This window comes from Rhincodon typus, chromosome 1 (assembly GCF_021869965.1).
Source record: "Rhincodon typus isolate 14 chromosome 1, sRhiTyp1.1, whole genome shotgun sequence".
NCBI classification, from domain to species: Eukaryota; Metazoa; Chordata; class Chondrichthyes; order Orectolobiformes; family Rhincodontidae; genus Rhincodon; species Rhincodon typus.
In genome coordinates, this window is record NC_063332.1 from 74,585,721 (window position 1) to 74,598,064 (window position 12,344).

Consider the following 12,344-nt stretch of genomic DNA (forward strand, 5'->3'; position numbering starts at 1 on the left):
CAGCCTGTGAGTGATATTGTTTAGTTATCAGCCTGTGAGTGATATTGTTTAGTTATCAGCTTTGGATTTTGATGCTTGCACCCACTCATAACTCTGCACCGAACAGTCATCATCTCAACGTAGTGCATTTTATGTGAAGCCCTTTTTGTCTGTATCAATCCGGTGTTTTATACAATGCATTTTTTCTTTCCATAGCCTTTAAAGCACCGTCAACATTTCCTGCTTCAAGTCCAGAATGTAAATGTTGTCTAACTAAAAAATGTTGTGCCGCAGATGTCCCAAAGGATCAGCGTCTCCAAGCAATCCAGGCTGGCATCATGCTGCTGCCTGATGAGAATCGTGAGGCCCTGCAGACGCTCCTGTATTTCCTTAGTGATGTCACAGCCGTGGTGGATGAAAACCAGATGACACCTACAAACCTGGCAGTGTGCCTGGCCCCTTCATTGTTTCACCTCAACACACTCAAGAGAGAAAACTCATCTCCCAGGTACTGGTCTCTTTCTGGGGCTGGAGGTTCTGTATACTTTAAATTTGAAAAGGAAAATGATATGTGTTCATCGATTACCTAGTTTTCTGGATACAAATGTAGGAAATCATAATAGTCAAAAATACAGTCGTGTAAGAAATATTTGGACAGGTACATGGATGGGATAGATATGGAGGGATATGGACCAAACACAGGCTAATAGGATTAGTTTAATTGTGAAAACTGGGAGGCATGGACAAGTTGGGCTGAAGGGCCTGTTTCCATGCTGTAAACCTCTGTGACTGTATGACATATATACTGAGGAAGATCTATTGCATTAGTTACACACACGAGGAGTCCTGTAATACACATTGGGATGGATCTTGACTTTGTACAATAGTATAAAGTAAAATGAAAATAAAAAGCATGGGAGACATAAAGCTAGTTGGCAAGATCAATAATAAACCTGCAAATATATTTGCATATCGAAAACAGCAAAACATATACAGATGTACAGGGAGACCAGTAACATACATCTACATAGAAGTTTTTCTAATCAACCTGTTCAGAGATATCACATCTACAATATATAGGGGAAGATCAGTCATCATTAGAGCAAGAAGAATAGTAGAAAACTTGGGAAAAAAAACAGCATAAATGGGGAAATTCACTACCAATTCACATCACCACCAAGAGAAGGGAGAAAATTCCACTCTGAAAAAAAACACGTGTCAGATTCCTGAACTGAAACAGTTTGAAAGTGCCTTTTTTATGGCATACATTCTAACTATTTATTGTGTGAAACTATAATGTTGTCATCCACCAGCAAGTAAAATTGATAAGGACCTGTTGCAAGATGACACTTTAAGCACTGTCCCCAAGCAAATCCACTGCCTCAGAAAACTTAATTAAAATAGAGCCTTGACCTTGCCATAAAGTCTACCATTTAATTTAAAGACCAGTCACATTCAGGTTGGCTCCTGAAGCAGAGACAAATTACTGTCGGTTTATCCGCGTGAAAGGATTTTTAACTTAGTTTCAAGTAAGTGTGTCATGTAAATTGAGTGCCCTAATTGTTGATCCTTGTGTAAGTTTACAGGGCTTGTCGGTGTTTAATGACCCTTTTGTCCAGTTTAACAAATAGTTGTGCTGGCACCTTGGTGTCTGTGCTATTATTCATTAGTCGTCATGTATTAATGAGACCGTTGTCCCTTTTTAATCCCAGAGTGATACAGAGGAAACAAAGTTTGGGTAAACCTGACCAGAAGGACCTGAATGAAAATTTGGCTGCTACGCAAGGTCTGGCCCACATGATCGCTGAGTGCAAAAAGCTTTTCAAGGTGTGTTTTGTTTGTGGATTGTTCACTTTTATGCTGATCAGTAGTGTTTTGGAATTCCCTGTCATGAAAATTGCTTCTGATTGAAAGCTGCTGAACTTTGAATTGTGCTTCTGCCTTCATGAACTGCAAGCATGTGAAATACCTCTCATATGGGAAAAAAAGGCAGGAGATTGGCACTAGATAATGGAGCTGGTACAGGCTAAATGGGCCAAATGGCTGCCTCCTGCCCTGTAATAATTCCAACAACCACAGCTGCCTTCAATAAAAATGGTGGATACTGGCTTTCGCGTCAGGGTATCTAGATTCCAAGCTGTAGAAACATTTTGGCTAAGACTTAGTGTCTCCCCAGAAATTCAGGCCTCAGTTTGTGACGTCTTATAACTTTAGCCTGCTACCAGGAGAAGGAAAACAGATTAACCACTGTTACTGTTGATCATTTAGTACTAAACTAAACGACACAAGTAAATAGAGATAGTAGGAACTGCAAATGCTGAGAATCTGAGATAACAAGGTGTAGCGCTGGATGAACACAGCAGGCCAAGCAGCATCATAGGAGCAGGAAAGCTGACGTTTCGGGCCTAGACCCTTCTTCAGAAATGGGGGAGGGGAAGGGGATTCTGAAATAAATAGGGAGAGGGGGGAGAAAGGATAGAAGATGGATAGAGGAGAAGATAGGTGGAGAGGAGACAGACAGGTCAAAGAGGCGGGGATGGAGCCAGTAAAGGTGAGTGTAGGTGGGGAGGTAGGGACGAGATAGGTCAGTCCAGGGAGGACAGACAGGTCAAGGGGGCGGAATGAGGTTAGTAGGTAGGAGATGGGGGTGGGGCTTGAGGTGGGAGGAGGGGATAGATGGGCGGAAGGACAGGTTAGGGAGGCATGGACAAGCTGGGCTGGTTTTGGGATGCGGTAGGGGGAGGGGAGATTTTGAAGCTTGTGAAGTCCACATTGATACCATTGGGCTGCAGGGTTCCCAAGCGGAATATGAGTTGCTGTTCCTGCAACCTTCGGGTGGCATCATTGTTGCACTGCAGGAGGCCCAGGATGGACATGTTGTCTGAGGAATGGGAGGGGGAGTTGGAATGGTTCGCGACTGGGAGATGCAGTTGTTTATTGCGAACCGAGCATAGGTGTTCTGCAAAGCGGTCCCCAAGCCTCCGCTTGGTTTCCCCGATGTAGACGAGGCCACAACGGATACAGCGGATACAGTATACCACATTAGCAGATGTGCAGGTGAACATCTGCTTGATGTGGAAAGTCTTCTTGGGGCCTAGGATGGGGGTGAGCGGGGAGGTGTAGGGGCAGGTGTAGCACTTCCTGCGGTTGCAGGGAAAAGTGCCGGGTGTGGTGGGGCTGGAGGGAAGTGTGGAGCGGACAAGGGAGTCACGGAGAGAGTGGTCCCTCCGGAAAGCAGATAAGGGTGGGGAGGGAAAGATGTCTTTGGTGGTGGGGTCAGATTGCAGATGGCAGAAGTGTTGGAGGATGATGCGTTGGATCCGGAGGTTGGTGGGTACATGAGGACGAGGGGGATTCTGTTTTGGTTGTTATTGCGGGGAGGAGGTGTGACGGATGAGTTGTGGGAAATGCAGGAGACACGGTCGAGGGCGTTCTCAACCACTGAGGGGGGGAAGTTGCAGTCCTTCAAAAATGAGGACATTTGAGATGTACGGGAGTGGAATGCCTCATCCTGGGAGCAGATGCGGTGGAGGCGAAGGAATTGGGAATAGGGGATGGCATTTTTGCAGGAAGGTGGGTGGGAGGAGGTGTATTCTAGGCAGCTGTGGGAGTCGGTGGGCTTGAAATGGATATCGGTTTCCAGGTGGTTGCCAGAGATGGAAATAGAGAGGTCCAAGAGGAGAGGGAGGTATCAGAGATGGTCCAGGTGAATTTAAGGTTGGGGTGGAAGGTGTTGGTGAAGTGGATGAACTGTTCGAGCTCCTCGTGGGAGCACGAGTATATACATGTGTTGATAGTGTATTTAGCCTGACTTTTTTTTTGCCATAGATTCCAGAGGAAATGATGAGCCACTGCCGTAACTCTTATATGGAGCAGGATTTGCAGCCAGTTAGTTTGGAAGAGCTGGGCCAAACCAGCCAGGATGAGCCCTCAGACTTCCAAATTTATCTGCAGAATGACATCGATAGTCTGCTGAAGGAGGCTAAAGATAAATTCAAGGGCTGGGTCAACTGTTCAACATCAGAATCAGCAGACCTGGCCTACAAGAAGGTACTTACTGTTTTACTGTTGTTTGCTGACGCCCACAGAAGCACACTAATCAGAAACTCACATGTTCGTGTTTCAGGGTCTTCCACATCACATGAAGTAAATGTATGATGGTATATGCAAAGGCTGCACAGTGCATGTGCAGAGAAGAAGCACAATATTAAAATGGGGTACAGATATGGGGGAGTGGGTGGGGAGTAAGAACATAACAGTGCTGGTGGGGGTCCTGACAAGTGCACTTCTAAACTTTAGACATTTCTTTGGATAGCCAGTGTGCTCCTTCAGAAAGGGACCCCTTTCAACATAGTCCCGGAACATCTGTCAGTGTAGTTAAGGGATTTTGGTTAGGCAAGGTGTACTATTTAGAATGGTTAAATGTAGAAATGAATATGCATAAATCAGTTAACTGTGAAGCTGCCTGTAACTGTCAGCAAAGCTGTCAAAATCAAAATTAATGGTCAAGAGGACCTGTCAAAAGTATCAACAGGACCTGTTAAAAGCAACTGACAAAGCATTTAAACAGCCTGCCCTTTAAAGAATTGGAAAAAAAATCTGTTTGGAGTACTAAAAAAAGATTGCTTGCAATTCCCCTCTGTCCTATGAAATAAGCCTGAGGGTTTCCATTATTGGATTACTGCTCCCTTACTGATTTCACAACCATCCAGTATCACAGTAGCTTGCCTGCCATTTTACAGTTTGATTGACAGCCCCAAATGGTTATAGACTTTGCGAAGTAGCACAATAAATTAATTCCAATGCTTTTGTTATAAGGCGTTGTGAACTTGAACACTTTTTTGTGTGGCATTATTTAGTGAAGGAATGTAAATACAATAGATGTTTAGGAATTAAAGTTTTCTTTCAAGATCGAGAAGGCTGCAACACACTTTTTATCAACCATTTCTCATTTCTTTATGGCTCCTGAGCTCTACCCATGGTAAATACTAAGCAGGTTGGCATGGTAAGTGTGAGGGCAGAAGATAGTTAATGGAGTGGATAAGTTGGCGCTAAGTAGCCACAGAAATTATTAATGGACCATGGGGGATGGCTAAAGGGGCCTGTGTTGGCATGAACAGTATAAGGAGGTCATGGGGGTGGCTGGAGGAGCTTAGGTAGGCATGCAGAGTGTGAGATTTTATGAGCAGTGAATACAGACCATGGTTGGCATGGATGGGGCATGGCAAGAGTAGGGTGGGAGCTGTGAGTGTGACAGCACTGGTTTGTATTTTATGTTTTGTTCTGCTGAGACTGCTATACAGTGACAGTGCACTGAAGCTGGCCTTCCACCAAGTCTCTGCCCTCCATCTGGCAGCCTCTGTTCTCCCTCCAGGGTCGCCAACCCTGAGTTCTCATGTAGCTCCTGGACTGCCCCAGACAAAGGAGCCCAACAGGCAACCATTTTTTAAAGGGCAGGTTTGCAGAGTCAGGAATACTCACAACTCTGCTCGCCCGAGTGGTGAACTAAAATCCAGGCCTTAGTCAGCTACAAAACCTCAGGGACTGGATGTTTATGTAGACACGTTACAAAAGTCCACTTGTTTTGGCTGCGTGTGTGACGAATAAAAAAGGTTTAAAGTGCGACTTCTTTTCACCAGGTATGCGATGGGCCACCTCTGAAATTGTGGAAGGCTTGCATTGAGATTCCTGTTGCACCAGAAGATGTTCTCTGGCGGATAGTACGCGATCGCCAACTCTGGGACGATGACCTTCTTAGTTCAAAGGTCATTGAAAGTTTAAATAGTCAAACGGACATCTATCATTACGTGCAAACCAGCATGGCCCCACACCCGACCAGAGATTATGTGCTTATAAGGTAAATATTTTTAAACTGCTTTAAGTATCATTTGCAAGGTTAAACAAAAAAGGCTTTGGATTAACCAGCATGGCTGTACATTCTCGTCTCATCCCACTCCCTGTTTTGTTGCAAAAATGCATACAAAACAGGCATGTTTGATCCTTAGTTTGTGTAGTTAGTTAGTCTCAGTTCAGTGGGAGTAAGGATATTTTAATTTTTTCTATTGTGCTGAGCAAAGGAACTGGAAAATAATAACCCATAGTTTTCATTACTGTCCAGTGAAATCCTCCAGAATTACTTGTGTGTGGTCATTGGACAAATCAGCAACAATGTTCCACACTGTTGCATAACCTGTCATGGTTTGCACATGAAGAATGTGGCATTGTGGGGATTCCTGGGGAGCTGCTACCTGAGTCTGTTCTTGCAGAAAGGAAGGGTAGATATGAAAAATAATTTGTAGAAATAGTGTCCCAGATCTTACAGTGAGCAGCGATGCTGGAATCAACAGTCACTGCGGGCTGCAAAGATATTTCTTACCTGACCATTTTGCATCTTAGCAGCTGGGTTCCCCAGTCCCAAGCGATTGCTTGCAACAATCATCCGCAGAGAGAGGATGTGCCCCCACCCTCTTTTCATATTCAGGCAAATTTTCAAAGGCCCCAAGGAATTTAGTGGAGTTGGTGAGGGAATGGGAGGATATTTGTTGGGGTGGGGAGCTAGATCAGGCCTGAGGGAGTGAGAGAATATTTGTTGGGATGGGGAGTTAGGTCAGGGCTAAGGGAGTGGGAGAATATTTGTTGGGGTGGAGGGTTGGGCGAGGGCTGTGGGAGTGGGAGGATATTTGTTGGGGTGGGGAGCTGGGTCGGGGCTAAGCGAGTGGGAGGATATTTGATGGGGTGTGGGGCTGGTTCGGGGCTGACAAAGTGGGAGGATATTTGTTGGGTTGGGGAGGTGGGTATTAGCTGAGGGGATAGGAGGTCAGGTCAGGGGGCAGTTGAGTGTGAGTGTAGGGATTGAGGAGTTCATTTGGGGACGGGTTGTTGGTTTGGTTACTCTGTTATTCACTGAGTTACACCAGAAGTTAAACAAGGGGATAAGACTGTGGGTACTATCTAAGTAAGTATCACAAATCTAGCCCAAATCTCCAAACCTGAGCTCAGTCTCAGAGGGTCCAGGGCAGTGAGCATCAATCCACCTGAACTTAAACTTCCTGCGTGGGTCAGGATTTCCACTGGCTACCAAAGCACCACTGTACGCATACTTCAGTATTTGCTGCTTTTGACATTGGAAGATCTGGCCTGTTATATTTATGGTTTATAGAAATGCAGTTTTTTTGAATATTTGATTTTACCTTGCATTCCCTCTATTTATCATCTGCATTTCAAATTTATTTCATTTTTCTTCAGGACTTGGAGGACCAACTTACCCAAGGGGTGCTGTGCATTGGTGGCCACTTCAGTGGAGCACAATGGGACGCCTGTAGTTGGAGGAGTCCGAGCTAATGCTCTTACCTCACGATATCTAATCGAACCCTGCGGGTCAGGAAAATCCAAGCTCATCTATATGTGTCGAATAGACACAAGGTATTGACTGGTATCTTTATTACAGTGTGAATTTAATAGTAGGAGCTATATCTCTGGCCTGTGCTGTATGAATGCTGTAGCTGATCAGACTAGCTTTCTGCCCACTTCCTACAACACATACATTGAAACAGACTCCTTCCTACATTCAAATGAAACAAGGATCTTTAATAGATAAACATTCAATCAGTTAGCATGTTGATTCGCATCCGATATGAATGCAACACAATGAAAAGATACACTGCAAAAATTTACTAGCTTTAATGTCCAATTTTTTTTTCATATAGGGCAGAAGCAATTTGACCTTAGATCCTAAGCATTTTTACAGGAACAGTTTTCAGTGAACCTCGTATTCTTCAAGCAAAAGCACAATCCATTAGACGCACATTGTTCATGGCGGCACCAAGAGAAACAAAGATGAATTGCAGTAATAATGTATTAACTCAACCAAACAAGTTGTGATTTCACCTAAATTCCATTGCAAAGCTACATTGATTGCTGGCCTTTCCTGGTGAATGTAACGTGTCCAAAACCAGAACTAAATTGTGACTTGCTGCACGAAGTTGTGGCATAGCATCTTCTTCCATTTATGCTCAGTAGTGGAGCAACTACAGCGCGGAGGGCGAGAATGCCAATTGAGCTGGGCCACCCTGAAGGCTGTAGAACAACCTCAATTACCTCTTAACCCGGCTATTAGAGTCTGGACTGCCTTAAATTACAAAGACAAGGCCATAGAACAGTTTGCTGACTTTTATTACTTGTTTTTGTCACTGCAAAATATTTATTTTTAAATTAAGCACATTAATTTCTAAACCAGTGTAATAAATTCTACATAACATTTTCTATTCTTTTTATCCTTTGCTTCAGGGGACGGATGCCAGAATGGTACAATAAAGCATTTGGACACTTGTGCGCAGTGGAAATTGGTAGAATACGAGACTCTTTTAATATTCCTGGCTCCGACAGTCAAGAAAGCAAGCATTAGGAAACAACTTCCAAACAGCTTACATCTTAACTCTGAAGCACAGGGCTGCAAAGAACAACCATCCCTTCCAAGGAAACTGTGGTGGACCCAAATTTATACATTTATAATGGAGGCCTACACAATCAGATCTTTGGAATTAATTATTTTATTTTTAATAGAATTCGTAATTATGACTGTAGCGATATACTTTCAAAAAGCTGCTTGATTCGAACATGATGGCTGTTATATAGGCCTTTACTGGAATAGTTGGATGGGACTAGTGGTCCTTTGAAAAAGTGAAGTGCAAAAATGGTTTGCACTCGCTTGTTTAGGGGCCACAATTGCTTCTATGAAGCATTAAGCATCTTGTGTAATATAAGTCATGTGTGTATAAAGAATAACCTGGGGTGTGTTCACGTGATTTGCTATTTTTATATTTCATTCTATATCTTCATAGTCTATGACCTACTGCTATATTTTCCAGAGTTGTGTATTGCTGTTGTGCTTGCTTGGTTCAGTTATGGTGCATCTGGAGCAGTGTGCTTGAGCGTGTGTTTCTGAAGAGCTGAAATGTGAGAGAATGGGTAAGGAACGGTGTCTGGTACACTGCTTGTTTGGAAGGCACTGCCATGGCAGAATAATGTCCATCAACCTAAGAGTTTCCAGTGAAGTTAAGTTTGTCAATATGGTATTTAAGTGAAAGACAATGAAGACCACTTTAGAGCCATTTTTTTCCCACCAGGACTTCATTTTACCTCTTTGTGGATTCTAACAGGTTACCACTTCTATCTCCCAATAACACAATCCAGTCTGTACTGTCAGGGATTGGAAGAGTGTTTGATTAAAATAATGTAGGAGCTTTGACAATCCCTCTTAAACTCATAGCTGGACTCCAGCTACTTTTTAAATGTGGAAAGGCTCTTTTTGATTAATGAGTGATATCCTTATCCTTTGCATTTCTCACTAAATGAGGGCTTACATGGTCCTAAAACCTACGGGGACAAAAATGCATCTTTTAAACAGTGGCATTTACTACAACAGAACATGAATATATACAACCACACTGTACTATGTTTTTAACAATCAGTGTGGAGTTTGTCCTCTCTCAGGCAGACAATAACATTGAAAAACTGCTGATGCCGTGGAGTGAAAAGTGTTGCATCCTTCAAAAGTGATATTAGAAATTGCCAAGAAACAAAAAATTCTAGGCCAAATGTTGTAAATTATAAGGGACCTGATGCTCTGGTTTTTATGTTGTGAAATGTTAACTTTTTCATGAGCAGTCAGGAGAAAGAATTCAAAGCTTTTCATCTTGCATTCATCAGAATTACAATACAAGAAACAGGCTTGAAAATAAGCGTTCACCAACTTTTGCAGCATGAGAAAAGGGTGCTGATTGGTTAGGCCATCATTGGCATGGAGATGCAGCAATAAGAGTTAACTATCAATCTTAATTCTCAGACCAGGCAGGCAGATTTTGATTGGTCAGCGTGTTGCCATTGGATTGCGGCAGATTGGCATTCTCCATGACCCCTTTTACTTGCCCCTGAGTGAGATGCAATGCATATACAAATTTCTTCTACCTACATAAAACAGGGTGCTGTTTATTAAAAGATGCAACTTTTAGCACATGCAAATACTAAAATAGTTTCAGAGTAAGTCGCTGCTCTTTCTCACTGTTTGATTCCCTCTGAAGCAGAAAACTGTGTTGGGTATTTTTTTTTCTGTTATTTATACTACAGTTGAACAGATTTTGCTGAAAAACTGCATGACTCCAAAATTCAGGAAACCATAGTTCACCCAAAATGTTGAAACACGCCTTTTTCCATCTGCAGTTGATCTGCTAAAGTTTGGGCTCCGGTGAGATTCCTTAACTGTCATGATGGTGGTGTACGTGCCAATCATGGTGCATCTGGTGCACCTACAGTTAACGTTAGGTGGAATATGCCAAGATCTTCCTGGAAGTAGGTTATAGGTGGCCTTCATTGGAGGGGACCCACCCCATAAAAACGTAAGATAACACGGTGATCACTGTACTGAATCAACGATCCTGATGTCATGACTTTGGACCTTTTGCAGGGTAATTTATGAAAAGTGAACTTGTTAATTCTAAGAATATTCAGCCTGGCACAAGGAGCAAAATGACCATGAAAGCTATTGATTACAGTAAAAACCCAGCTACTTCTTGATTGACCCTTTCCAAAGAGAACTTGCCACCCATAATGGGTACTGTTTAGGTGTGCCTCCAGTCCCACACTGGCCAACAAATACCCCTTCTGCAAGAAGTTCAATCCACCACCATTTTGGCACATTTGGGATTGTGAAATAAATGCAGCCATGCCAATGGTGCCCATTGTCCAGGCAAAGCCCAAATAGGTAATAAAAGAAATACTCAAAACTATCTGTTGAATTTTTGCAGTCAGGATTTTCAGGTGGGCCCCACAGTGGTAAAACCAATATGTCTGATCTCACCCGCATCAACGACATGCCAGGTCTCAAAAAGGGTTGGAGGTTTACAACTCCAAACATTTAGAATCCTTACAGAGGCTTCATTCCCACAGGGCCCTCTCTGAAACTTCAGCTAAAGGAAGAATCTCGTCTGGCAAAGCCCTACCAATATTATAGTGGAATATCTGCCAGACTGGACCTTATTTCCAGGACCCATGTGTTAATACAGCATTTTAATTAGTGATTTGTGGCATGAATGTTGTTGTTTTTGTGGGTTCACAAATATGATATCACATTTACAACCTGCCTGCTTCAAAACAGTTCCTCGGCATGTGTCTGAGCTGTAATTTGCAAAACACTTCAGATTGAGTTGTGGCTATATCACAAATGGGTGACAAAGTTCTACGTAATATATGCAAAGTTCTTACCACGTGTGCTATTGGGTGTAAAATACATTTTGTAACAGAATAAACATTCCTCAGTTCCCATCTATTATTTACTGGAGTATGTCATTTACATGTTATCAAATAATATTTGTAATAGTACGTAATTGGAAAATCCCAAACTCTTTCTCGTGAAACTATTCTAACATGTTAAAAATAACTTTTAAAGTTAAATTTTTAATCTGGTTTTGTTTTATTTGTTTTGTTTTCATTCTCACCTACCAATCATCAGATGTTATTAACAATCTTGCTGATTACAAGTGGTCTGTATATAAAAGGTGGTCTTTCACATAGGTTTCACTGCAAGATTACTATTTGTTTGAGGGTTTAAATGGAATGTAGTTAAAAGTTAATACAAAACTGCTATTGGGAACTCAATGACCCTTTTTAATATATGGGTGCTGGAGCCCTTAATGAGCAGAAAATCAAAGAAGGATTTATCTAATATGGTTTAAAATATTTACCTTTCAGTGTTATGTAAAGAGCTTTTAGTAAAATTTGTGGCAATAAGAACAATTATATCAATAATTATTTCAGTGTTATCCCTTCACTTTAAAACGCTTACTTTCTGTGTGTTTGTTACCAAAGTTCAATTGATATTTGTAGAATTTGATGTCATTGTATATACCATTGTATTGTAAACTTCTGTTCATGTCTAGCTGCATACTGCCAAATAGGGATAACGCATGTTATTAATTATTTAAATATTCACATATTTATACCTCAATTATACTTTTTTGTACCTCTTTTTTAAAAATTGTAAATATTTTACTCTCCAAATGCTAAGACATAAAGAACCAAGAAAGTGTTTATATCTTTGTTTGTCTGTACAGTTATAACCATCAAGTGCACTATTAAATGTGTCAAATTAGAATAATCATTCTTTGTTTCAGTATATTCTTTGCATCTTACAGCAGGAATATTCAAATCAAGACCATAAGTCATCTGGAAATTTAGAGCACTCTGCTCAATTTGATCTTGTTGTTCATTTGTCTGCCCTGTTTGAATTTTGTTTGAACAGAAATTTGGAACGGACCTGCTGCTTTGTGCTGTTGCTACTTTTTTGCCTATAACGCCATAAGATGTAGGAA

General features: G+C 41.9%; 1 protein-coding gene across 1 annotated transcript in view; it reads left to right on the forward strand.

Annotated features, from left to right (window-relative positions):
- Positions 1–12,133, forward strand: part of LOC109917598 (rho GTPase-activating protein 7) — a 51,026-nt gene extending 38,893 nt beyond the window's left edge. Inside the window, exons 9-14 of the mRNA XM_048600668.1 lie at positions 274–487; positions 1,692–1,806; positions 3,808–4,029; positions 5,619–5,836; positions 7,225–7,401; positions 8,266–12,133. Of these exons, the coding sequence (XP_048456625.1) occupies positions 274–487; positions 1,692–1,806; positions 3,808–4,029; positions 5,619–5,836; positions 7,225–7,401; positions 8,266–8,383 (1,064 nt within the window). The 3' untranslated portion in view covers positions 8,384–12,133. The remainder of the gene's footprint in view (positions 1–273; positions 488–1,691; positions 1,807–3,807; positions 4,030–5,618; positions 5,837–7,224; positions 7,402–8,265) is intronic.
- The last annotated feature ends 211 nt before the right edge of the window (positions 12,134–12,344 follow it).